This window comes from Bos grunniens, chromosome 16, assembly GCF_055505025.1.
Source record: "Bos grunniens cultivar Pamir isolate PY7600 chromosome 16, Bosgru_T2T1.0, whole genome shotgun sequence".
Lineage (NCBI taxonomy): Eukaryota > Metazoa > Chordata > Mammalia > Artiodactyla > Bovidae > Bos > Bos grunniens.
The window spans coordinates 4,731,015-4,758,325 of NC_141180.1; the positions used below are offsets into that span (position 1 = coordinate 4,731,015).

The 27,311-nt window shown below is 42.7% G+C and overlaps 1 protein-coding gene across 3 annotated transcripts in view; it reads right to left on the reverse strand.

Moving 5' to 3' along the window:
• Positions 1-27,311, reverse strand: part of CRB1 (crumbs cell polarity complex component 1) — a 265,536-nt gene that overhangs the window by 105,607 nt on the left and 132,618 nt on the right. For all 3 annotated transcript variants that reach the window (XM_086343218.1, XM_086343217.1, XM_086343216.1), the window contains 3 exons: positions 26,976-27,171; positions 24,009-24,148; positions 17,198-17,380 (listed from right to left, as the gene is read on the reverse strand). In XM_086343218.1, coding sequence (XP_086199344.1) covers positions 17,198-17,380; positions 24,009-24,148; positions 26,976-26,992 — 340 coding nt within the window. In that variant the 5' untranslated portion in view covers positions 26,993-27,171. The remainder of the gene's footprint in view (positions 1-17,197; positions 17,381-24,008; positions 24,149-26,975; positions 27,172-27,311) is intronic.

Here is a 27,311-nt window from a genome sequence, read left to right on the forward strand (position 1 = left end):
AAGGACAAACACCCCCACCCACACAGGACCTCGAGTCACCACCTCACCCAGAGGCGGAGCTGCTCTTGCCTGGTGAGACCCCTTTGACAGGGCAGAGCGAAGAGGGTAGAAACGGAGGGGCCTCCTGGTCCAGGGGCTCAGCAGCCATCAGGAGATCCAGGGGAGGAAGGAACTCTGACACTTGGGCTGCATCTCTGGGGTGAGGACCCAGTGGGGTGAACAGGTTTCGGGCAACCCTCCCCGCTCTGCCTCAAGAGCAAACCTGCCCCTGCCCAGCCCGCCTGCCCTCCAGTTGGGACCTGTGTGGTTTTTTGGTGGCTGTTGGCTTTATTCCTAACTCACCACGGCTTCCCTGATAGCTCAGCTGGTAAAGAATCTGCCTGCAATGCAGGAGACCCTGGTTCAATTCCTGGGTCGGGAAGATCCGCTGGAGAAGGGATAGGCTACCCAGGCCAGTGTTGTTGGGCTTCGCTGGTGGCTCAGCTGGTAAAGAATCCACCTGCAGTGCAGACCTGGGTTCGATCCCTGAGTTGGGAATATCCCCTGGAAAAGGGAAAGGCTACCCACCCCAGTATTCTTGCCTGGAGAATCCCATGGACAGAGGAGCCTGGCGGGTTACAGTCCATGGGGTTGCAGAGTCGGACACGACTGAAGTGACTTAGCACACATGAATGCACATGGCAGGTATCCCTTTGGGGGCGAAAAACACTTTATTTCCCATTCAATTACCTTGACTATAACTGCTTACTCAGTGGGGCCCTCTGCCCACAGACACCAGGATCCTCTGATGCTTGGGGCTGATGGTGTTTGTGGGAAAGCATCGGTCATCCAGTCCCAGCAACTACAGAAGGCTGACTGAGGTACGGACTGGTCAGCACAGTGACCTCATGGGAGCTGGTCCTCCTTGCCTTGGACAATCAATATTCTAAGGACCAGGCATTTTGTTTTCATTACTACCTCTTGGGCTACACTTAATGATCTGCTACTTGGAAGACCACAGGCTGGCCAGTTATAGATGCTCCTATTTAGGGCCTTGAATCATGGAGAGAAATTTCAACCACCAATGAGACAGCTTGGTCCAATCACACGGATCACCAAGGGAAGGGCCCACGATGTCTAATGAGACTGAATCAAAATGCTCATCAAGCCTGAACCACTCAGGTCACTGTTACCACTGTCTGGATCCATTCTCACACCAGACGAAAGAATAGGTTCAACCCCCATGGAAGACACGATTGTGAGCTGGAAGGACCACTGCATGGCAGAGTCTGACTCCTGCCAAAATAGGTCCAGTGGTTCTGCAGTGAAGGAGACCACATTTCACAAAGGAGCATCTTCCCTGTCTCCTCCTACAAAACTGACCACTGGCTCTCTGACCCTCCTTGGGGACTGATGTTGGCACCTTGTCACTTAGACATTTTCAGGTTACGCTGTGGCTGTTCCAGTCTGGTCAGCTGACTCTTATTTTCAGCTTTCCAGAACATCTGCAATCTTACAGAAGCTTTTTTTTTTTTTTTTTGTAGAGGCACCCAACAAGGGACAGCTAGTCAACATCAACGATGGACATTCCATACTTCTTCATTCTCTGATAAGGCTGCTTACACCACTGAGAAGTGGTATAGACTTTTTAAAAGTTTCATCGACATTATTTAAGTTACAGGTATAGAGCATAGCGATTCACAATATTTAAGGGTTATACTCCCTTTTTAGTTGTTATAAAACATTGGCTTCATTCCCTGTGTTGTAAATATATCCTTGTACTTTATTTTATACCTAATCGTTTGACCTATTTATCCCCTATCCCTGTATTTCCCCTTCTGTCTCCCCACTGGTAACCACTCCTTTGTTCTCTATCTGTGGGTCTGTTTCTTTTTTGTTATATTCATTAGTTTGCTGTATTGTATGGATCCCACGTATAAGTGAATCCATACAGTGTTTGCCTTTCTCTGACTTATTTCACTTAGCATCACACCCTCTAAGGCCATCCATGTTGCTACAAATGGCAAAATTTCCTTCTTCTGTTATAGCTGAGCAGTAGTCCACCGAGTGTGTGTGTGTGTGTGTGTGTGTGTAGCCATTCGTCTGTGTTGATGGACACTTAGGTTGCTTCCATATCTTGGAAATTGTGAACAATCCTGCTATAAACATCGGGGTGCACATACCTTTTCAAACTAGACCTTTTGTCTTTTTTTCAGATACATGCCCAGGAGTGTAACTGCAAACCAACCCCAAATGATTCCTGACTTTATCTCCGTCACCTCTTCCTGGTCCACACACCTTATTAAGGCAGTTTGGGCATGAAAATATTAACCCCTTGTAGGCTACCTCTTGGGTAATGATCAAGATCAAAGAGGTGAGGGGTTATATAAACCTAGTTTGAAAATTCATGATTCTGCCTTTACCATTAATGCACCTGAAGCGTCTTTCTTTCCCCTAATGACCAGCTTGTTTTGCACCCACTCTGAGTGGAGCTCCCCCACCCCAAAGGAGATGCTAAGGGACTCAAACTGAATTCTGATTCTTTTCCTGAAATAAGATTGTCCTAGATCATAATGACAATGATGCTGGTTGAAAATACTGCCACAGATTCCTCCTGTAGTAGTAGCCTGCTTGGACCATATTGGCAAGTATAGTGGGCCTCTGCAGGTTTTTTAAATGACCTTTTCCTATTTACATCCAACCCCATTCCCTGCAAGGAAATCAAGCCAGTTAATTCTCAAGGAAGTCAGCCCTAAATATTCTTTGGAAGGACTGGTGCTGATGCTTTCACCACCTGATGTGAAGAGCTGACTCACTGGAAAAGACCCTGATGCTGGGAAAGATTGAAGACAGAAGGAGAAGGTGATGGCAGAGGATGAGATGGTTGGATGGCATCCCTGACTTGATGGACAGGAGTTTGAGGAAGCTCAGAGAATTATCCTGTCCATCACCAATTCTGGTGTGCTGCAGTCCATGGGGTCACAAAGAGTTGGACACGACTGAGTGATTGAACCTGACTGAACTGAACTGAACCACTCCCCGAAAGATGTTGTATGTAGATGGTTGGAGACAAGGTAGAGTTACAGCTCCTGGGGATACACTCCAGTCTTGGGGCCATGGAGGGAGAACCACCACCCCAGCATCTGAGGACCAAACACTTCAGACCCCAGGAGGTTCGGGGATGGGCACTTTGAGCTCACTATGCTTGTCCCTTGGACTCAGTACCACTAGCTGGCCAAACAATCAAGGTGTTTGATTGGTTGTTGAGTCTAGCAGGTCAAGGTGAATCTAGCAGCAGATGCAGCTGACCATTTAACTTGCTACTGGGTTCGTCATCCCTGTCTACATGCTGTAAAAACAGAAAAGCTCCTTGGACACAGCCAGCTGGTCCTAAACTATTCTGCATGCCTGACACCACCAAAGGCAGGTCCTGAACCCACCCCCTCTCAACCTTGTATCTGTATAGACAAAGGAATGCATGCATAAGTGCTTGGTCATGGCCAACTCTTTGAAGCCTTGCAGACTGTAGCCCACCAGGCTCCTCTGTCCATGGAATTCTCCAGGCAGGAATACTGGAGTGGGTTGCCACTTCCTCCTCCAGGGAATCTTCTTGACTCAAGGATCGAATCTGCATCTCCTATGTCTCCTGCATTGGTGGGTAAGGTCTTTACCACTGAGTCACCAGGGAAGGACCCCTACAATCTTGTTTTGATCTTAATGGCAAAAATTCACATGCCTCTCCTGATGCCCAAGAAGCTCTGGACTGTCCTATACAGTAGTCGAGGCTGAAACTATTCAGTGATGCTCTCCAATGTACCAGTTAGCTAAACCACTGTAGCAATGATCTAAAACAAGTTTAACAACAAATTCCAAACCAGAGAAAACTGTGGTCCTTGATATTATGGATTCGTATGTGGGAGAATGTCTGTCCTTTGGGGGCAAGTGTTACTCATCTACTGCCCCTGTAAAAACATCAAAGATCTGCAGGTCAGGCTAAACTCTTTGTGTGGGTCACTGACTGGCTTTGGACTACATCTTGACTGAAATAAGGCCCATTGATGACCTTAGGATTTATTCCCAGTTTGCTGAGTCCTGGACCTTGAGGAGTGGAATTGAAGTCAATACTGCAAATTGACCTCATCCTGTTTCCCAGAGTCCTGATGATAATATCCTTAACCAAATGCTAAATGAGGGAACTAGACCAGATTTGACCCCAGTCAGATCAATCAAGTTGGCTAGTGGAGTGGCATATTCAGCCAAAAGTTTGCACTCACCCTTGAAAGTATCAGACCATGGGATGGATTCCTGGACCTTGTGCATCCTTGCAGGCCCTGGCTGGGAAAGCCAAGAATGAAAGGCTCTGACTTCCCTTCACCCAGGCCATTTCTCAGGATTTGATGGCAGGAAACAACTCTGAGGATAAAGTCACGGAAAATCTCCCTCTAGGACAAAGAGCAGGCTTCACACTGCTTGCTATAGAAACAGTGAGTTGTCAACTCCGTGTTCCTGATTTGCATCTGTGTAATTCTCACCTGGGCCCACAGTGTGTCAACCCTGCAAGGACTGAGTGCAAGAGAAAACAGTGTGAACACTGTCCATGCCAACTGCTGTGTGTGCCTTTCTCCCCCTTACTCAAAACTCTTATATCTTCTGCCAGCATCCACGAAGCAGTAACATGCTAAATTATGAGCTACCTTACAAGTAGGATAAAATCAAATCTCAGATCCAACAATAGATTTAGTTGAGGGAAGATGAGGTGGTTCTTCTCTGAATGAAATTAGACACCTGATAATCAATGGAGGGTAACAACGAGGGAGGAGTTAATCGAAGTTTGGAGAAAGAGAAAGTATAAAAAGGTCATCTTGGGAAGTAGAACTCTGAAAGGAGTATTGTCTAAGGGCTAGGAGTCTCCTCAAAATTTTTGGTCATAGATTTAAAGCAATATTCGTGAGTTAAGTGTTTGAGTTGTGAGTTTTTCTCCAACCACGCTCAAATTGCTTGTAGGAGTGGAGAAGATGAAGTGTGAAGTTTAATCACCAGTGTACTTTTGCCAGGTAAGTACAATGGAGAGAGACAGGATCAGGGGAGCTGAGGTTACCCGCAAGGAAATAGTTGTAGGGTTAGACGGTGAAGTCTTAGCTGAGACAGAAGGTGAGGCAATGAGTAGAAAATTGGTTGGAACAATTGACGAGGTGCGGTGAAAAAGTGTTGGCATGTAAATGAACTGGAAGAGTGGAGGCTGTAGTCAGAAAGCAGAAGAATGGAAAGTGAGGTTTTCCATGAGTTACTGGTGACAACAAGGTCTAGATCATGACCACAGAAGTGATGGAAGTAGCCAGGCAGCAGTCAGAGTCATTTGGAAATAAGGAGGTCGAACAACTGGGAAATGATGCTTGCAGGGGTATTCTATACGGGTGTCTCCAAGAATGAGGAGAGGAGTGAGATAGTAAACTTTTCAATGGCTGATGGAAAGGTACAGGGGATGAGAGGAAAACCACAATAAGAAGAGGCTGCATGTAGGTGGCATCATCCTGCACTGCAGGCAGATTCCTCACCATCTGAGACATCGGACACCAGCCCGTATATGAAGACACATTCTTTCAAATGAGTGGGGTTTTGAATGAAGAGGAAGGAACAATTGCCTAGAGGTAGAAATAAAGTGGAAAGGATGTTGAGTTGACTTTGGGAACCAGTCAAAGATGGGATTTTGGAGAAGAATAAAAAACTACCACCATTTTCAAGGATTGCAGAAAAATAGCATTCTGAGAATATAGCTAGATTGTAGCTAAAGCATGTAGGGGAAAGAAATGTTTGAAAAGGAGATTATGGCGGGAGGTTGCTGGGTCATAGGGTAGCTCTATTTCAAGTTTTTTAAGGAGCTTCTATACTGTTGTCCTCAGTGGCAGTACCAGCTTACATCCCCACCAATAGTGTAGAAGGGTCCTCTCCTCTCCACACCCTCTCCAGCATTACTGGTTGTAGACTTTTGATAATGGCCATTCTGACCATGTGAGGTGATACCTCACTGTAGTTTGGATTTGCATTTCTCTAATAATTGACTCATTGGAAAAGACTCTGATGCTGGGAGGGATTGGGGGCAGGAGGAAAAGGGGACGACAGAGGATGAGATGGCTGGATGGCATCACTGACTCGATAGACGTGAGTCTGATTGAACTCCGGGAGTTGGTGATGGACAGGGAGGCCTGGCGTGCTGCGATTCATGGGGTCGCAAAGAGTAGGACACAACTGAGCAACTGAACTGAACTGAACTGAACTGAATAATGCTGAAGCTGAACCTCCAGTACTTTGGCCACCTCATGTGAAGAGCTGACTCATTGGAAAAGACTCTGATGCTGGGAGGGATTGGAGGCAGGAGGAAAAGGGGACGACAGAGGATGAGACAGCTGGATGGCATCAACAACTCGATAGATACGGGTTTGGGTAGACTCCAGGAGTTGGTGATGGACAGGGAGGCCTGGCGTGCTGCGATTCATGGGGTCACAAAGAGTCAGACATGACTGAGCGACTGAACTGAACTCAACTGAACTGAATAATTAGTGAAGCTGTGCATCTTCTCATGTGCTTTTTAGCCTTTTAGCATGTGCTTTACTTTTTCAGTATGACTTCTCTGGAAAAATCTCTATTTAGATCTTCAGCTCATTTTTTAATCATTTGTTTTAATATTGAGCTTTAAGAACTCAATATTATATATACAACATGAGTTTGTGTATTTTGGAGATTAATCCCTTATCTGTTACTTTATTTGCAAATATTTTCTTCCATTCTGAGAGTGTCTTTTGTTTTGTTTATTGTTTCCTTTGTTGTGTAAAATCTTTTAAGTTTAGTTAGGTGCCTTTTGCTTGTTTTTATTTTCATTACTCTAAGAGACAGCTCAAAATTACGTCAAAGAGTGTTCTGCCTATATTTTCCTCTAAAAGTTTCATAGTATCTGGCCTTACATTTAGGTCTTTAGTCCATTTTTAATTTATCTTTGTGTATGGTATTAGGGAGTGTTCTACTTTCACTCTTTTCCACGTAGCTGTCCAGTTCCCAATACCACTTATTGAAGAGATTGTCTTTTCTCCACTGTATACTCCCGCCTCCTTCGTAGTAGATTAGGTGACCATAGTTGCACGGGTTTATCTCTGGACTTTAATCCTGCTCCATCAATCTAAATTTCCGTTTTTGTGCCATTATCATACTGTTTTTATTACTGTCGCTCCGTAGTATAGTCTGAAATCAGAGCCTGATTCCTCCAACTCCATTTTTCTTTCTCAATATCTCTTTGTCTATGTATGGCCTTCTGTGTTTCCATACAAACTGTAAAATTTTTTGTTCTCATTCTGTGAAAAATGCCATTGGCAATTTGATAGGGATTGCACTGAATCTATAGATTGCTTTGGGTAGTAGAGTCATTTTCACAGTATTGGTTCTTCCAGTCCAAGAGCATGGTATGTCTTTCCATATGTTTGTGTCATCTTTTATTTCTTTCATAAGTACCTTACAATTTTCTGAGTATAGGTCTTTTGCCTCCTTGGACAGGTTTATTCCTGAGCATTTTATTCTTTTTGATGTATACCTGAAACTAATTCAACATTGTAAATCAACTATATTCTAAAAAAAAACAAAAACTATTTTTAATGAACAAGAAAAAAGAAGAAACAGACTCATAGACATAGAAATCGGAGAAGGCAATGGCACCCCACTCCAGTACTCTTGCCTGGAAAATCCCATGGACAGAGGAGCCTGGTAGGCTGAAGTCCATGGGGTCACGAAGAGTTGGACACGACTGAGCGACTTGACTTTCACTTTCCACTTTCCATTTTCATGCATTGGAGAAGGAAATGGCAACCCACTCCAGTGTTCTTGCCTGGAGAATCCCAGGGACGGGGGAGCCTGGTGGGCTGCCATCTATGGGGTCACACAGGGTCGGACACGACTGAAGTGACTTAGCAGCAGCAGCAGCAGACATAGAAATCAAGCTTATGATTACCAAAGGGATAGATTTGGTAATCTATCCAAAAAGAGATAAATTAGAAATTTGGGATTGTCAGATACAAATCTGCTATCCATAAAATAAATAAGCAGCAGATTTACTATAAAGCACAGGGAACTGTATTCAATGTCTTATAATAACCTATAATGGAAAATAATCTGAAATACACGTGTGTATATAGGTATACACACACACACACACATGTATATACACATCCCAGAATCACTTCACTGTACACCTGAAACTAGCATGACACTGTAAGTCAATTACACTACAAAAGAAAAATAAAAAGGAGGTAAGGAGAGCGATAATGGAGTTTATAATAAATGTTGAGACCTTTAGCATATAGGAGGTAGGTCAGAAGAGGGTGGGAATCAGGTGAAATTAGGCAAAGTACAGAGCGTTTTGGCTTCAGAGACCAGGGCTCGCCTGGCCTGGGTGAAAGCACCCGGGGTGCTGGATGCCTGTGAGTGCTGAGATAAGCGGACTTGCAAGTCATGTGCGGAGCTTTAAACAAACTTACAGCCAACGCTGACTCCAGCCTTTCCAGGAGTATTTGCTCAGTGACTGAGGAGGGAGAGGCGGAAGAGGGCTACTGCGGAAGGAGGGCTGGTTTTCACCAAGAGCAGGTATAATAGAACCTTTTACTGTAAAAACAGACCTAACTCCTTAGTAAACTTGGTTGATCTAAGGTTCTAATGCTGTCCTGGGACCTGAGCTGCTCAGGGCTGGAGTAAAGCTCCAGACAAACGTGTGTGTGTGTACGTGGTTAGGGAGGGGTGCCTGACGGAGGAAAAGGTGCTTCTGAAGTATCTTCCACGTGCCTGTCCAGAGACAGCCTCTCAATACAGAACGCAGCAGTGGCCTTTGGTGAAAGAGCTGCAGTCTTTGATGAGGTCGGGGGAGGTCACTAATACTGTTCTTTCTTAACACTGTTGTTGTTGCTGTTCAGTTGCTAAGTTACGTCTGACTCTTTGAGACCCCATGGAAGGCAGCACGCCAGGCTTCCCTGCCCTTCACCACCTCCTGGAGTTTGTTCAAACTCATGTCCATTGAGTCGATGATGCCAGCCACCCATGTCATCCTCTGTCATCCCCTTCTCCTCTTAAGATTAGCGTGCTTAAAGAAACGCTGGGGGAACCTGAGCAGCAGGGAATGAATGAATAGCTGTCCTCACCAGCAGCAAACCAACTGCTGCCAGGCCGTGTGCAGGCGTGCAGTGCGGACTCCCATAAGCTCAGCTCCTAGTATCTTCGACCTCGTCTCTGAACATCCACTTCTAGTTCTTGCTCTAACAACACCTGGCTATTATTGGGGAGTGTTACTTCCCTTACAGGTCTTATGGCCCACATCTCTCACACAAAAATAGAATCCAAGTTGCACCAGTGGCATGACAATGTGGATTATGGAGAATTTAATTATGAACTTCAAGGTGAAGGATTTGCCATGGTTTTATTCTTCTGTTTTAGAAAGCTTTCTTTTCCTAATACATGTTGGCCAGAATACTTGGAGAAGTGACATCTATCTGCTGATTATCCATTTGAGAGCTTTCCTTAGCTTGTTTCACGTTATGTCAACAAAATAATGCTAACCTAATAAAGCAGCCACGGGCTTCCCAGGTGGTAAAGAATCCACCGACAAATGCAGGAGGCGCAGGTTCGATCCCTGGGTGGTGAAGGTCATCTGAAGAAGAAAATGGCAATCTACTCCAGTATTCTCGCCATGGAAATCCCATGGACAAGGAGCCTGGTGGGCTACAAAGTCCATGGAGTCACAAAAGAATTGGACACAACTGAACGACTAAACAATGATGACAGTAAAGCAATAAAGCCACAGCCCGAGAAGCTGTTATTATCTCTCTCTGTCCTCAGGGTCTCACAGATGCGGCCATCTCTGTATCTGGCCTGAATTCGACCGTCTAAATCATGACCGTTAATTTTCCCTACAAGATACCTTCGTAGAGAGTAGGTAGTAAGCATAATGAAGATGATTTTAAAATCAATGGATATATAAGTGGTGACACAGCTTTCCTAACTGTTAGAGCTGAGACAGCTAAATCAAGAGCAGTACATGCAGAACTGTGCTCATACCTGTACTAAGGAGGGCTTTGTTTATAGATGTTAAAATTCATAGTAAAAGTAAAGGTAAGTGAACTGGATGAATCTATTGAAAATATTAATAAACACTTCATTAAGTAAATAAGGATAAAAGCAAGCTTTTCTCTTCTAGGGTTACAGCTTTACATGTGCATCTAATAGCTGTTCAAGTTATTTAGGACTTACAGTCTCAAACTTGAAATTATTAAGGGGGGAAGTACACCTCTAAGAACAGCGAGCCTGAAACAACAAAGGAACGAACTCTGGGCGATTTCTCAGTGGGCAGGAGCTGCTGATGGCCCCATATGCTTGCTTCATCGCTTCACGAATATAGGAAGCTTTCTGTGTTACATGTTCAGCCCTACGTGTCTATTTTAGTTGGATTTGGGTAGGATGACAGGATTTAACTTTTAAGGAGAAGTGAACACTGCATTTTTAGCAACACTGTGTTAGAGGCGGATGAACCTGATCACGAGGGGCCCCATGTGCAGCCACTCTGCCAGGTGGCTCTCATCGGGGTGTTCATTGTTGAGAACCCCACTATTTTTGCCTGAGGTTTGAAGCCAGGACTTTGCAGGATTCCCTGCTGCACGGCTCAGTTCTTCCCATGCACAGAGCAGATGGGTGAGGCAGAAGAAGAGCCCCACCTCGGAGGCACCAAGGAAGCATTCCAGAGACCAGCGACGGAGGAAACGCTAATTGGAGGTGGCGAGTGAAAGTTAGAGCTGAAAATTGGACTTGGCTTATGAGCAGTTGGGAAACTTGTTAGAGGTTTTATCACCACGTTTTGATAAACAGAAACAAAATGTTCACATTAAAAACATGAGTCAATTGTTTCCAATTTAGCTTAGAACACGGTGCTTCAAGGGTAAGCACGGGGTCACAACATCCTTTCTTAATGTTTAGAAGTAACGCGATCATTTGTATTAAAATACTACCAAGTCATCTGCATTCTTGGAATTTCCACTAACTTCTATCTGACATAAATAGCAGACATAGGTCTTCTTCCCTGATTTCTCTGGCTACACCTTTTTATGGCTTCATTGTGGCAATTACTGTATTGTCTTATATTCTTGTGCCTCTTTTTCCTCCTGCTCTTTCACTTTCTTTTGGGAGGAGACCACGTATTTTCATCATTATATCCCTAGAACTGAGTCTAGTGCCCCAAAGTCAAAAGTTAAAACATGACAGAAAGAAGCAGCCAACATTCCTTCTAGCAGCGGTCAAGGATGGTCATACAAAATAAAGATAATTTATAGTTTTGGACTAAACTGAACAGTGTTTTTCAACAACAGGCCTGCCCCAATTATAGATTGATTTAGTTTACCATTAAAATTATCTATGTGGGTTTAAGTAAACAGACTTTATATCAAGTCTTTATCCACCATTCTCATTACAAGTTGAGCATTGCCGCTAGAGGCACTAAATGGCTACGGTGGTATGTGAGGAAATTTTGCCAAAGAATATGATTAATGGTTTTGAGATAATTAGGGAAGAGGAAAGACTCTGCCTGCAATGCAGGAGATCCAGGTTCAATCCCTGGGTTGGGAAGATTCCCTGGAGAAGGGGATAGCTACCTACTCCAGTATGCTTGCCTGGAGAATCCCAGGGACAGAGGCACCTGGCGGGTTATAGTCCATTGGGTCGCACAGAGTCAGACACGACTGACGACTAAGCGCCAAGCACGCCCCTTTTGCCTGTGCCTTCTCTATTTCCCATTCCCATGGCTTGGAGCTCTCTTTATTTCTATCTCTCTGGGAATCTCAGTTAATTTCTACTCTGATATATTTCACTTTTTTCATTATAGAAAGTTAGAAATTGCATTAAATATGCAACCACAACTATTTTCAACGTGGGACGTAACTGTACATGGAGTAAACAGCAAGAGATACATCCTTAATTATAATTGTAAAACCGGAAAAAGCTTGTAGCTATATTTAACAACTCTGATGGTTTCTTTGAATGGAGGTCTGTCATTAAACGTATTATTCACAATTACACTTTTCATCATGATGGAAATTTATTTTAATCTAACAAGTGATAGAACTGCAAACGTGTATAGCTTGCAAAAAGTAAACTGTGTCATTTATATCATCAGTTCAGTTCAGTTCAGTTCAGTCGCTCAGTCGTGTCCGACTCTTTGCGACCCCATGAATCGCAGCACGCCAGGCCTCCCTGTCCATCACCAACTCCTGGAGTTCACTCAGACTCACGCCCATCGAGTCGGTGATGCCATCCAGCCATCTCATCCTCTGTCGTCCCCTTCTCCTCCTGCCCCCAATCCCTCCCAGCATCAGAGTCTTTTCCAGTGAGTCAACTCTTCACATGTGGTGGCCAAAGTACTGGAGTTTCAGCTTCAGCATCATTCTCTCCAAAGAAATCCCAGGGCTGATCTCTTTCAGAATGGACTGGTTGGATCTCCTTGCAGTCCAAGGGACTCTCAAGAGTCTTCTCCAACACCACAGTTCAAAAGCATCAATTCTTCAGCACTCAGCCTTCTTCACAGTCCAACTCTCACATCCATACATGACCACAGGAAAAACCATAGCCTTGACTAGCCTTTGTTGGCAAAGTAATGTCTCTGCTTTTGAATATGCTATCTAGGTTGGTCATAACTTTCCTTCCAAGGAGTAAGCGTCTTTTAATTTCATGGCTGCAGTCACCATCTGCAGTGATTTTGGAGCCCAGAAAAATAAAGTCTGACACTGTTTCCACTGTTTCCCCATCTATTTCCCATGAAGTGATGGGACCAGATGCCGTGATCTTCATTTTCTGAATGTTGAGCTTTAAGCCAACTTTTTCACTCTCCACTTTCACTTTCATCAAGAGGCTTTTGAGTTCCTCTTCACTTTCTGCCATGAGGGTGGTGTCATCTGCATATCTGAGGTTATTGATATTTCTCCCGGCAATCTTGATTTCAGCTTGTGTTTCTTCCAGTCCAGCGTTTCTCATGATGTATTCTGCATATAAGTTAAATAGGCAGGGTGATACATATACAGCCTTGACGTACTCCTTTTCCTATTTGGAACCAGTCTGTTGTTCCATGTCCAGTTCTAACTGTTGATTCCTGACCTGCATACAGATATATCATCAGCAGAGATCAATGGGAGCCCCAGTGGCACCGGATGTACCAAGCAGACCAAAATAACACTGCCATGACTCTGAAATTTAACTGGGCATTGGGCTTGCAGAGCCCACCGAAGTAGACTATGACCTGTTTGTCAAAACGAAAAAGCTGACTGCCTGATAAAGTTTTAAAAATTCAAATAAGACTAATAGTTTCCTAACATAATGTCCAAAATGTCCTAGATACAATTGAGAAATCACCCATCATACCAAGAATCAGGAAAACCACAACTTGAGTGAGAAAAGAAAGTGAACTGATGTCATCAACTCAATCTGAGCTGAATCATATTTTTAAACTGACAAAGATTTAAAGTACCATCATAAAATGATTTAATAAGCAATTACAAATTCTCTTGAGTAAAAGGAAAAATAGACAATATCAGCAAAGAATTAGATGATAAAATATGGAAATTATAAAACTGGAAAATAAAATAGAAACAATCAGTTCTCTGGATGGGCACAATAGTGGAGAGGAGATGAAAGAGAATAAAATCTGTGAATTTTAAGGACAGATCAATAAAATTTACCCATTCTAAACAAAAAAGAGGGAAAAATTAACAGAACTCAGGAATCTGTGGAAAAATAGGAAAAGACACAAAGTTTACATTATCAGAGTTGCAGGAGAAGAAAAAGAGACTAGGGCTGAAAGAGCAATAAAAGAAAAACTTGGCTAAAGACATCCTAAATTTGGCAAAAGACATAAATCCACACATTTGAAAAGTTGAGTGAATTTCAAATTGGAAAAAAAAATAGATGCAGAGATACATTCATAAATAAAATTCTGAAAATGAAAGATAGAGTTGAAGGTGTTATCACTCCATACTTTTTCTCTGCAAGGAGTCAGAGAAAAGATGCGCTACCTACAGGGGACCATGAATTTCAATGAGAGTGGATTTCTTACTTGAAAAATAGAGTGCAGAAGGAAGAGATGTATATTTTTTCAAATGCTTAAAGAAAAGAATTGTCAACCATGACTTCTATATTCAACAAACTGTCTTTCAGGAATAAATGGGCAATAAAGACTTTCTCAAATAAAAACTAAAAGAATTGTCACTAACACACCAACTCTTAAAGAAAAGCTAAAGGAAGTTCTTTGAACAGGACGGAACCAGTAGCATAAGAATCTTGAGGCAAAAGGCAGAAAGAAAGAACAATGGAGAGGGCAGGTAAACAGAACAGAACACCCTCCTTTTCATAAACTTTCTAAATTATATGGAATGACTAAAATAAGATTTAGGATACCATCTTATCCTCAAGACAATGATACTTTAAAGCGGGGAAGATAAAGAGACCTAAATGGAAAAAGAGCTTTACTCTGCTTCACCCAAAATTGTAAAATGTTAATACCAATAGGCTATGAATTACATGTGTACATTGTAATAGGCAGAAGAACCATATTGTGCATATGAAAAAATACACAATACATCCAAAATACTAGAACTAAATCAAGATGAAAACCTTAAAAAATGGTCAAGTATCCCATAGAAAGGTAAGAAAAGAGAAACAAAGAAATCAAAGAGAAAACAAATAATAAAATGGCAGAGTTTACCCCAACCACATCAATAATTATGTACAGATAGTCTAAATATATCAACTAAAAAGCAGAGATTGACAAACAGTTTTTAAAAAGCATGATGCAATAATATGCTTTTTTATTATGACATTTAAAAGAAACTCACTTCAAATTAAACAACGAAGAGTTGAAAGTATAAGGATGGAAAAAGGCATATTGTATAAACATTAATATTTTTAAAAGGCAGGAGCATGATTGTTCATGTATAAAATATGAAAGAACTGGAAAAAAAAAATCCTAGAACTAATAAATGATTATAGCACAGTATCTGAGCACAAGGTTAATATATAAAAGTCAAAAGTCAATTGCTTTCCTACATAACAGTAGTGAACACATGGAACTTGAAATTAACAACACAGTACCATTTATAGGGGCACTCCAAAAATGAAATACTTAGGTATATATCTAAAAAAATATGTATAAGATACATTTAACAAATTATGTATAAGACTGATAAGAGTCAGCCTACAAAGGGGCTTCCCAGGTGGCTCAGTGGTAAGGAATCTGCCTGCTAATGCAGGCGAGGAGAGCTTGATCCCTGGGTTGGGAAGATCCCCTGGAGAAGGGAAATGGCAACCCACTCCAGTGTTCTTGCCTGGGAAATGTCATGGACAGGGAAGCCTGGCAGGCTATAGTCTGTGGGGTCGCAAAGAATCAGATAGGACTGAGTGACTAAACATGCATGTGACCCTGAATCACCATCTGAAGGACAACTGATTCTGAGAACCCTCTGTGGAAGTCACATGAGTGGAAAATGAGCAATTTCATGAAGCCATACTTGGGGCAGCCCAGGACTTCTTAACTCATGAAGTCATTCTCAGCTGCTCCTCAAAAATCAAGGCCAACACACTTTCCTGGGGCATTTTATTGCCTCTCTTGTTCGGATCCGCAAATACATTGGTCAGCCATGTTCTTTCATCTGATGAGGCAACATTAGCAGAGGCCTCTGACTTTGATAGACCTCCTTGTAACCTTACACCCAAGAAAAAACATTTATAACTCCCTTACCTTGTTTCAAGAGGAACTTACAGTGGTTAACAAAATCACTTACACTACACCAAGATCATACAATTCAGAAAATACAAGAAAATAAGGTAACTAAGAAAAGAAACAGAACAAGAAGTTGTTCGGTAAGAAACAGAACAGGAAATTTAAATAATTCCAGGGGTGGGGTAAATACAGAAATGTATTGTAGAAAAACCTATATGCTTGTAGAACCCACTTTTACCTATAAGATTTCCAGCATCTTATATTGTTGGGAAATGTGATGTATTGCAAGATTTAGTTCATGCTTTTTTTCATTTATCAAGATTTATTTGCACACCTTTTACTAAGAGGAAAAGCATGCAAGCTAGAAGCTGTTCAGGAAGAACTATCCTGCTCCTGACATTGACACTGGCGAGACTTTTATCCTACATGTTTTCACAGAAGGGACAGTGAATCGGGACATTCTCTACAGCAACTTTATAGCAAACACTGCCAAGAATCAAAGGTCATTGCACATAAAAACTGAGACATTAAAAGGGAATACTAAGTGTAAATAGACCCATCCCCTTATTTTTCTTATTCCTTATTTACTTTTCTCAGAAACCCCCAACAGCAGCTGAAATATTGCCCTCAGATATCACTGGATCTATTGAGAGAGAAATAAGGTAGAAATCTAGGTTGCAATTAGTTTTCTCAGTGGTATCTATGCAACTGTAGGTAACTGCTGCTGCTGCTGCTAAGTCGCTTCAGTCGTGTCCGACTCTGTGCAACCCCATAGATGGCAGCCCACCAGGCTCCCCCATTCCTGGGATTCTCAAGGCAAGAACACTGGAGTGGGTTCCCATGGCCTTCTCCAGGTAATTGCTACTCATCATCAAACACAGGACTGTTTCCAAACTTCTGAAAAGTTTCAGAAACGGGAACAGACAAAAACACACCTGTTCATGCAAATCTCCACTGGGTTTAGAGTAAGGATATTATAGAATAAGACAGAGTCCTTTAAATTTGATAACGGGGAACAACTTTCGCTATAGAATAGTTGATTACTTGAGACTAGATCATTGTTCTCAGTGTAAACATAAATACGCTAAGTTCTTAAGCAAACTTGAATAACATAAAATGTAACATCATTATAAAATTTAATGACACAAAAATTCTAAAATTTTCCGTCTCTAAGGTGAAGAGCTTGAGTTGGCTTCTAATTCCCCAGGATAAAGTATACAAGCATTTCCCCTTTCGTACGCCTCTTCCACCCCTGTTTTTAACATTTTCCCCATGATTTGAGGAATTACCATAGGTGAAATGAGGTATTTTCCAGGCCCACAAGGGGGACCCTTTGCACCAGGGCACAGAGGTTACACAGCACCGCTCTCTGGGTGAATGCATGACCTGCTGGCAAACGCTAGAAAGGCGAAGTGTCTCTCCACCGCCGGGCCTTACCTGTGAGTCCGGGTGGACAGATGCAGACGTAACGGGAGGCTTCGGGGCGGCGGGATGCAGACAGCAGCCGGGCCAGGCGCTCACGCCCCGTCTCCGAGGACAGCTCCACGCACCGCCCGCCGGCCTGGCAGGGGCCGCTCCCGCATCCGTCGAGGTCGGTCTCACACTGCGCACCCGTGTATCCTGCAGGATAAACGGCCAGAGAGGCTGCGGGCTCAGAGCTCCTCAGCCACGGAGCACGCGCCTGACTGGGGGCTGGCCACCGCGTGGCGCCAGGTAACAGGCGCTGGGTCCCCCTGAGGAGCCGGCAAGGGGATCTGATAAGGGGCTTCCGCAAACGCTAAGAGCAACAGCGGAGTCACTTCCATAGCACCGCCAGACTCTTAGCAAAGATGGACGAAGAAAGGGCTTCAGGGTCATCTTGACTTAACCTGGAAGTTTTAACTAAACTCCAGTTCTTCAAACATTCCAACTGTTTGAATGCTAAGCAAGAAAAAAAAAAGATATATTTTTCCAGAGTATAGATGTAAAGTCAGCAGACCGCAGGTGGGTGCTTGTGATAAAGAACTTGCCTGCCAAAACAGGAGATGTAAAAGAAGTGGGTTCAATCCCTGGGTTGGGAAGATCCCCTGGAGGAGGAGATGGCAACCCACTCCAGGATCCTTGCCTGGAGAATCCCAGGGGCAGAGGAGCCTGGCAGGCTCAGCACTTCAGAGTCAGACAGGACTGAAGCAACTTAGCACATACCACACACTCAGCAGAGAGCACGTAGCCAAGCCTAAATTCTTCTCTTAAACCTCGAAGCAGAGGTAAATGATTTCCTTACACACCGTGAGACAGAAGAAAAAACTATTTTGTTCTTGAATGGATTTAGCTGGGTCATTTTACTAGGGACAAGAATAAAAACAATAAAACATGAATTATTTAGTATTTTATAAAATATTTGGATATTAAATATAAAAGAAAGTCCCTGCCAGAACTATTTTCTGTGGTTTTACTGACATATGCACCTGTTAAAACCACATATGTGTCTATTTATTGTGTGTGTTAACGTAACCGGAACTGTACTGACCGCGCGCATCCTTCAGTATGGCCTGGCGTCTTTACTCCCGTGCACAATCTATCCATGTTAGAAATATAGAGCTAACTCATAATTGTTAACTATTGCCAAGTAGTCCATAACACAGATGTGTATAATTTGACCATTCCATTCCCTTAGCGGGTTTATATACATTTTTGCTATTACAATATTGCATTGAATAACATCATATATGTGGCTTGTGCAAATGTCTGAGGGCAACACTGAGGTCTATGCTAGGAGTGGGATTTCTGGGTTATAGGTTACGGGCATTTCAAATTTTAATAGATCCTGGTAACGACCTCTAGAGAAACTGTAGAGGTTGTTACGTGTCTACTGGCACAGGATAAGAGTGTGTGTGGTCCAGACCCTTGTCAACACTTGCCACACCAAGCAAAAATTTTTACCAGTTGGCTAGATAAAAAATCATACCTTATCATTGTTTGCTTTACATTTTCCCCAGATATTATTGATCTTAATATTCTTGAATTTTTTAATCATTTCATATCTTTTTCTATTAGGTTGTTCTTCTTACCGATTTCGATTATTTACATACTGTGTGTAGTGCTAGCCCAAAAATGTAAAGCTAGTTAAGTGCTAACATAATGCTGAGGAGTGTGTCCAGGATCACACCAGCTGTTTTGTGAGATGATGAAAGAGATGTGCGAAGTTCCTATAGGAACACAACCTGACTTATAATACAAATGACTTCACCTACGGATCTTTGCAATGTCACTTAACTGCTGAGAAATATGTTCTTAAAGTAAAATTGCAATCCAAAGTGGTAAAGGTTATAAATCCAATCATGGTCTTTCTTTACTTTGAAACCATTCAAAGGCTTCACTTTTCACACATAATAAAGTTCAAAATCCTTAACCTGGCTAGCCCTTTATTATCTGGCCCCATTACCAAACCTGTTCCTGTCCCTAGAATGCTTGCTGTCCCAGGGCCTTTAGAATACTGTTCCCTCCCCTAGAAAACCCTCCTCCACGACTGTGCCTGCATAACTCTTATGTATTCAGACTCGATCTTTTATTACTTTCTCAGAATGTCATTTCCTCATGGACAGATCTAAATAAGAACTTTTTCTCTCACATACCCAATTCTTTCCTTTCATTGTCTTTCAAAGATTGGTCTTATGTGCTTATTTTTAGAGGTATCTTTTAAAATTCATTTATGCATATAATTTTCACTTGATTGCTCAGACAGTAAAGAATCTACTTGCAATGCAGGAGGCTCGGGTTCCAGCCCTGGGTCAGGAAGATCCCCTGAAGAAGGGAATGACAACCCACTCTGGTATTCTTGCCTGGAAATCCCACGGACAGAGGAGCCTGGTGGGCTGCAGTCCACGGGGTCGCAGAAGGGCCGGACATGACTGAGCGACTGAATAGATGACATAGCTTATTCACTTATTTATGTAGCTGTCTCCCTCAACAGACTGTGAGCTCCATAAAAGCAGAGACTGTATTTTTTAATTCACCACGCTAGGACTGAGCAACACCTGAGTACTAGGCCTTCAGTCAACTCCTGGATGAGATTCAAACAGAACTAATCAACAATTTAGATGATAATCCTTGCTTAGCAAATAAACTAGAGAGTTGATGAACTCTTAATGAGCAAATAATGAGAACATGATATGAATGCTCATCTTGTAATTTTAATAAAAACCTATATGGGGTCCCATGTCAAGTCATAACCGCAATACAAACTCTGCTGCTCGTCCGTATAATACTTTTGTCATGTTTGACTCCTGGGGTCTTCATCAACCTTCTCAAGAAGAAACTGAGAGTTGAAAAGGAAACTGGAAGCTCATGTCAGATGAGGGTCCCACAGTGCTTTGTCATGACCCTCCCCACCCATAGAACCCTTAGTCTCTTAAGCCTGAATGTTTACTTTTTAAGCGTTTTTATTTCATACTTAAGGATCTACACATATTCACTAAATAATGGTTTTTATAAACATCTTGTGCTACAGTTGACTTACTGAAGTTCTATTTTCAATCTTCTCATTCTAAGTTTGAAGACTTATGCACAACCCAGGTTAGGAAGTAATTTAGTACTTTCATAAATCCTTTTTTGCTTTCTGGCTCATGCATTGTCTTTATTTTTATCCTGAACATTAGGAAGGTTCTGATTTATGGTATTACGGGTCCCGTCCCTACCACTGGGCCCTGTGGGGATTCTGTTTGCTGTTTCTTTTAACCAGATGTATAAATAGATTCTTTCAGTCAAGGCTACATTCAATAGTTCTAACAAGTTTTCCTATAAAACTCTGTACAAAGAAACAATATGATGCTGAGTCAAGACCCCAGGGTTCTTAAATTACATGTTTTAAGAAAAAAAAAAAAAACCAAGAATCTTCTCTGGGTAATAGGAAAACTTTTAAGATAAGCATTTAAGGTAACTGACACTTGTGATTAATTACCCCTGAAACGAGGACCCTGGGCAATTACAGCGCTGTATTCTTGTCATCGCGCTCAGTGGCAGGCATCTCATGATCCAAAGGAATGGTCTACGATTCTTAGATAAGAGTAGCTTATGGTGTTAAACCTTCTCTTTACATATAACTGTGAGAACTGGGTACAAGGCATTGTGAGTTTTCTCTCTAGGCAAAATCGACATCCATCCAGTGACCCAAGAGAAAAACTCAGAAGCAGAACTGTCCTAAACTGGCGGTCCCTTCCCAATCCCCACGTCCTTTCCACCTCCTAAAGGGCTCCCGTGGCCGTCCATACGCTCACATCCACCCTCGCCACTGGCATCTTTGTTCCGGTCCGTGACTTAGCTCTTATTTAAATCACTGCAGAAGTGTCACGGGATTCCCTGCGATTAGCCTTATTTCTCTCCATCATTCTTCCCCTGAAGTGCCAGGGAGCTCTTTGTAAATTAACAGGTCAGACTGCCCCACGGTTTGCAGGGTGGACATCATGATTTGGCTTCAGCCTCATCTTGCTCCTCAGCCCACCCCTCTACCCCCAGCCCTGCATAGCCCAGCATTTTCCCTCCAGGCTCCACAGTTGGACGGGCTCTTTTCTCTGTGCTCCTGCTGCCCTTTCGTCTTTCCCTTTTCTTTTTTCCTCTCTTCTATCTTTAAACAAGCAACGAGCTACCACCTGCCGGCCTTAGGGTCTAGAATGGCCCATCTCCTAATTCCAGGGTGTCGGGTTGACATTTATCGACTTGCTGTGGTCTAGGCTGAGCTGGGAGTTCCTTCACTCCACAATGACACTATGTGGAGTACAATGACACAAAGTCCACTCAATGAGCTGGACTTCACTCCACAATGACACCATGAGGTGGATATTATTATCATCTCTGCTTTATCTGTCAATGAGGAAACCGAGGCTCAGAGCAGAGACGTGGCCAGAGTCACACAGCTCGTGGGTACATTTCTGGGATGTGCTTAGTGGTCTTTCAAGTTTTCTAAAATGCTGCCTCCTCAGGCCGTTGCTAAACATTTTCTCCCCTTCTTCCCTTTTATGGAATTTATTAGAGAATCTTGTGAAAGTGTTAGTTGCTCAGTCATGTCTAACTCTTTGCAACCCCATGGACTGTAGCCTGCTAGGCTCCTCTGTCCATGGAATTGTCCAGGCAAGAATCCTGGAGTGAGTTGTCATTCCCTTCTCCAGGGGATCTTCTCGACCCAGGGATCGAACCCGGGTCTCATGCATTGTAGGCAAATTCTTTACTGTCTGAGCCACCCAAAATTGTACCGTACACAGTTTTTTCACACTGTATTCCTGCTAGAATTTAAGCTCCTTGGAAGGAGGAACTGTGTCTTTGTGATCCCCTAATCCTTCATATTGGAGAAGGAAATGGCAACCCACTCCACTGTTCTTGCCTGGAGAATCCCAGGGATGTGGGAGCCTGGTGGGCTGCCGTCTGTGGGGTCACACAGAGTTGGACACGACTGAAGCAACTTAGCAGCAGCAGCGGCAATCCTTCATATATATAGTTGGCAGTGAAATCTTTGGGGCTCATACTGGTCTTTTTTAGGCAGTTCTCCTTTGCTGCCTGACTCCATTACAAACCCTTCAGAACAGCAGGACCCAACTTTTTTGGAACCAGAGACTGCTTTCATGGAAGACAATTTTTCCGTGAACTGGACAGGGGTGAGGAGGTGGTTTCGGGATGATTCGAGCACATTACATTTAGTGTACACTTTATTTCTATTATTATTACATCAGCTTACCTCAAATCATCAGGCATTAGATCCCAGAGGTTGGGGGCCCCTATTTTAGAGCACAGAAACCATCTGTCATATACAATTTTCACCTCCTGGTGTAGAACCTGGAATGTAGTAATAACTGTTGCCTTTTTTTTTTTTTTTTTTTGAGTACTTAATACATGCCAGGTTCCATTTTTATAATTTTACCCCTCACAACAATACTATAAATAGCTTTTGTATCCTTTATTTGTGGATGAGAAATGTAAGAATTAAGGGGTGATTCGCCCTAGTTTACTCAGTTAACAAATGGTGGACTCGTCCTGCTCCCAAGCTGTCCACTCCACCCCCTGCTTCTGGACTGAGGTCCTGTTCAGACTGTTGACTGAGTGTTGAGGGTTGGCTGATGACAAGAACGTGGAATAACACGTTTTGGAAAAAAATTCAGTGTTGGAGGTGACTTGTTGATTCAAGTGTTACAAATCGTTTCCTAGTGACAAGGACCAATGGCCAGAGGAAAACAAATACGTCCTCTTCGTTATCTGGAAGTGGGGAGACACATGAGGTACACAGAGCTCTGAGCCACAGGCGAATCCCCAACTTCCTTTTATACTTTTAAGTTTATCTGGTTTTTACCAAAGCATGTAAAATGTTCCTCAGGCACTGAGATGCCTTTTGATCAGAAGCTGCTATTGACTGGACTGACCCCAGTCTTCATGCCTCCCCCCAACTTACAGGGCCTCCCTTTCCTTAGATAATGACATGAGTGGGGAGGTGGGGTACGTGGTCAGTAAGCTTAGATTTTAAATAATCGCAAGCTTATCGGTTGTTTTCCAATGGCTCAAGAAAGAAGAGAGGAGAAATGCACTTTCATTTCTAGCAATAAAATCCTAGTAAGAGGTTGAAGTATGTCAAGCAGGTTATTTTTTGCCAAAATTAACATTAATATTTACGAGTGGCTTGTTGATTCAAGTGTCACATACTCTTTCCCATCACCTCTACGCTCAAGTCCAATTATCTTTTAAAGTGCTATTTTAAATTAGGGTTTATGTATGTGTAACTTATATTGTCTTTTACATTATAAAAGGTGAGCAGAATACTTACATTTCTGAAAAATCATTCTATACTCTCTATGGGGACAATCAGCCATCACACTGATTGACTCCATGAATTACAACACAAGCACTTAGGATTTTAACGGAGTTTCATGGGTTTTAATATGTTCTAGGTGCCAAAGAAAACATCTTGGAGGACAAGGAAGCATCTTCCAGTGAATTTTACTCCACAAAAACCATGCTGAAATCAACCCTTCCATTGATTATTTTTTTCCTCTGCATTTCTTCTAGAAGATTCTGATGATTGGACACTTGGTAATCTAGTTCAGATAATGTGTAGTGTAGCAATAGATATGTTTGAGCACCGAAGAACACGATTAAATCAAACAATGATAACTAGAAGAAAGAGTTGGTTTTAAACCTCCAGCAACAATTTCCTTTTGCCATAAGCTATTTGTTTCTATTCTACGCAAAAGAAAAACAAAAAACCAGTGGAAGGAGTCCTGTCACTCACCGGGCCGGCAGCGGCAGGTGTAGCGGTCAGCACTGTCCTCGCAGATGGCGTTGTTGTGACAGGGCTCTGACCAACACGGGGGCAGCAGGGTCTCACAGCGTGTCCCCGTGAACCCACTACCTGCGCAGGTACAGCTGTACCTGGGGAGCAAAATGAAGTCAGGACATCACCCCTTGCTCATGGGGGACGACGTATCCTTGTCCTGTCTCTCCACCTGTCCATCAGCGTGGGCTTAATACCTACCAGAAGCATATGCTTGCAGGCTTCGAGAGATGATCCCTCAAGGTTTTAGTGAAAGCAAGTCTGTTAAGGACAGCTAAGGAGACTTGCTTATCCCACACAAATGTTTTAAGGAGAGCCAAGGAGCCCCTGGAGAGCTAAGGAGACTTACCCCAAGCAAGTGTTCAGTCAAAATTACTTGAAAACCATGATTGTTTATACTTTTGTTTCCTCGCCCATAAATTGAAGGTAATAGTACCTTTGTCACAGAGTCGTTGGGATAATTAAATGTGTATATGAAGAATGAGCATAGCATGCCAAAGGGCAGAAAATACTGAATAAAATTACTGAATTGTATGAAATAGAGTAGTTAATATTTGTGAGGCGGCAGAGAATGATTTATACCATCAAGGCACTTTTTTATATAAAGAATCCAGTAATAAGGTCCCTAGTGAAATAATAAATTATGGAAAAAAGGAAAGCTTCTCATTATATAAATTGTGACTTATGTTTCCTTATTTCTAGATTACAAGAATATTTTGGTCGTGTTATTTATAATGATTCGTCGATTGAATGGGATTATCTGACAGACCTAAAATACGAATCTGACCGGGAGAGTTGTTCACTCTATGTCACTTTATATGGCCTCTCCTTGAGGATCCAGTATTGAAAAATCATGGGCTTACACACCCAGCTTAGATAAAATAAGTGTCTAGGGGGAGGACACCTATGATTTAATAAAGAGTAACAGTCCTGTTCACCCTGGCTATATGTCTGTTTACCACCAATGCAGACATTAAGATTTCACTAAGGAAAATGAAATACTAGCAAATATAAGTGACTATAATTTTTATACATAATTTTCCTAGCTAGAAATCCTCTATTCACTATTTCATTTCTTTGATTAAAAAAATGCCTACTGCAAATCTCAATACCATGTGTGAGACCTTGAAGACCAGAGCCCTGAGGTCAAGCCTGGCTAGCGCACCTCAGTTCACAGACTCAGTCTCATTTACATCTTCCTTTGTCTGCAGGAACCTTCCAGGGGGCATAGTTTTTGCCTTTCCCACAAATCTCATAGCAAATGCGTTAATTATTTTGGTGGGAAAACAAAGTCAGGTCATATTTGCTGAACTTGAGATGATCTCAATATTTAGGTATTTTGAGAGAGCTCTGGATACAGTAGAAAAAGTATTCACAGCACGTACTCCGGTGAAAGAGGAAAGCTAGCAGGAAGCAGGTTTAGCCTTGTTCTGTTTGTTTCCAAAGGCATCAAAGGGCTTCCCAGGTGGCACTAGTGGGAAAGAACCCTCCTGCCAACGCAACAGACAAAAGAGACATGGGTTCGGTCCCTGGGTCAGGAAGATCCCCTGGAGGAGGGCACGGCAACTCGCTCCAGTATTCTTGCCTGGAGAATCCCATGGACAGAGGAACCTGACAGGCTATACAGTCCACAGTTTCACAGAGTTGGACATGACTGAAGCTACTTAGCACGCACACAGGCAGGTATCAAAAGCATTGTGTGACTTCTGTCCTGACGCCTCCTGGAAACAGTGAGGCCTGGCTGGAAGAGCCTCCTCTTTCCCGGAGCACTTGTGTGGGAACTGCTGCTCTGTCTGATCTGTCTGCCCATGTGTTTCCCAGTTACCAGTCTCCAGGTGTGAAGATTCTCACCACTGGAGAACGAAGTGGGTGTAACTGAAAATCACAGGCAAAGCCTGGATCACGCTCAGAGTTTACCAAAGAGGTGTTCCACCACCTTGTTCTGCTTAAAATCTATTGTTTTCCTGGATATATTTGAAGCACATAAGACTTTTATTGCTCCCCCTTTTGAGTCTGACTCATTTTGAAATTCAGATGTGGGATAAATTATATCTTATTATTAAATAAAATTGGATTCTAATCCTCCTTTGCAAAGAATTAACTGTATGAACCTGTGGGGGTCCCCTGACTTCTCCAAACTTTAGACTCCTTGTTGTCGAGGGGGAGTTTTAAGGCCCACCTTGCCTTCCACTGAGCTGCCGGAGGATCTGTGAACACACCGCCAAGTGCTAAGCAGTTAAAACTCAAGTGTTTGATAACTCAATGCCTGTGCTTTAACTGCTAGAAAGTTCTTCCAAAAAATATTTTATATGAATTCAACTACCGTCATCCAAATTTATTATATGCCTTATATTAAGGTGCGATTTATTGTTTGGTTTTGTTTTTGCTGAGAAGTCAGTGTTAGACTCTAATTTGGAACATCACTCTGCTGGCTCAAAAGTACTCACCTAATTCCCTAAACAACTAGAAATTCAAGACATAATTAATTTAATATCACTGCCCTTGCCAACACTGTTTAGATAAAATTCCTAAAGGATTTCTTTTTCACCACTTGATTTATATGCTTGTCATTTCATAAGTACAATCTTACATTCACATACAGAATAACTCCAGCTTTGTTTTCGCATCTACCATGGATAGGGAAGGTAGATTCCCCTTTGTTTCTTCGATGTGGAAGACTGGCACTTTTCTATAACAGAAGAAATTCTAAACTGTTACAAGAATGACTTGGAAAATGCTCTCTCTTGAGACAGAGGCCCTCCAAAGGATGCATTTTTTAATAAAGCGTGACTGCTACAACCTTGAATCACTTGAAGCATAAAAAGCACTCTGAAAACGTTAAGCTGGGGTTGTGAGATCTCCAGATTCGCCAGAGGTGGTGCAGTAGCTCCTGGCCAGTGAGTGCTTTCTCGGGAGAAAGCGTACCTGTTGGCTCCGTCCATGCACAGCCCGCCATGGAGACACGGCGCACTGGCACACTCGTCCGTGTTGAGCTCACAGTGGTCGCCCAGGAATCCCGGGGCACAGTCACAGAAGTAGGCCCCCGCAGCGTCCCGGCAAGTGGCACCATTGAGGCAGGGCTGGGACCAACACTCATCAACTTCCAGTTCACAGTTTACACCTTTATGCAAAAGTCGGCACGGGAAGAAAAAAAAAGGAAAAGTTTTAGCGAAGTGTTAATATTTTCGCTCTTTGGCAACGCTTTGTTTGCCAAAGCTCTTGTCAAATGTGATGTTGCCCAAAATAATTTTCCTCCTTAAT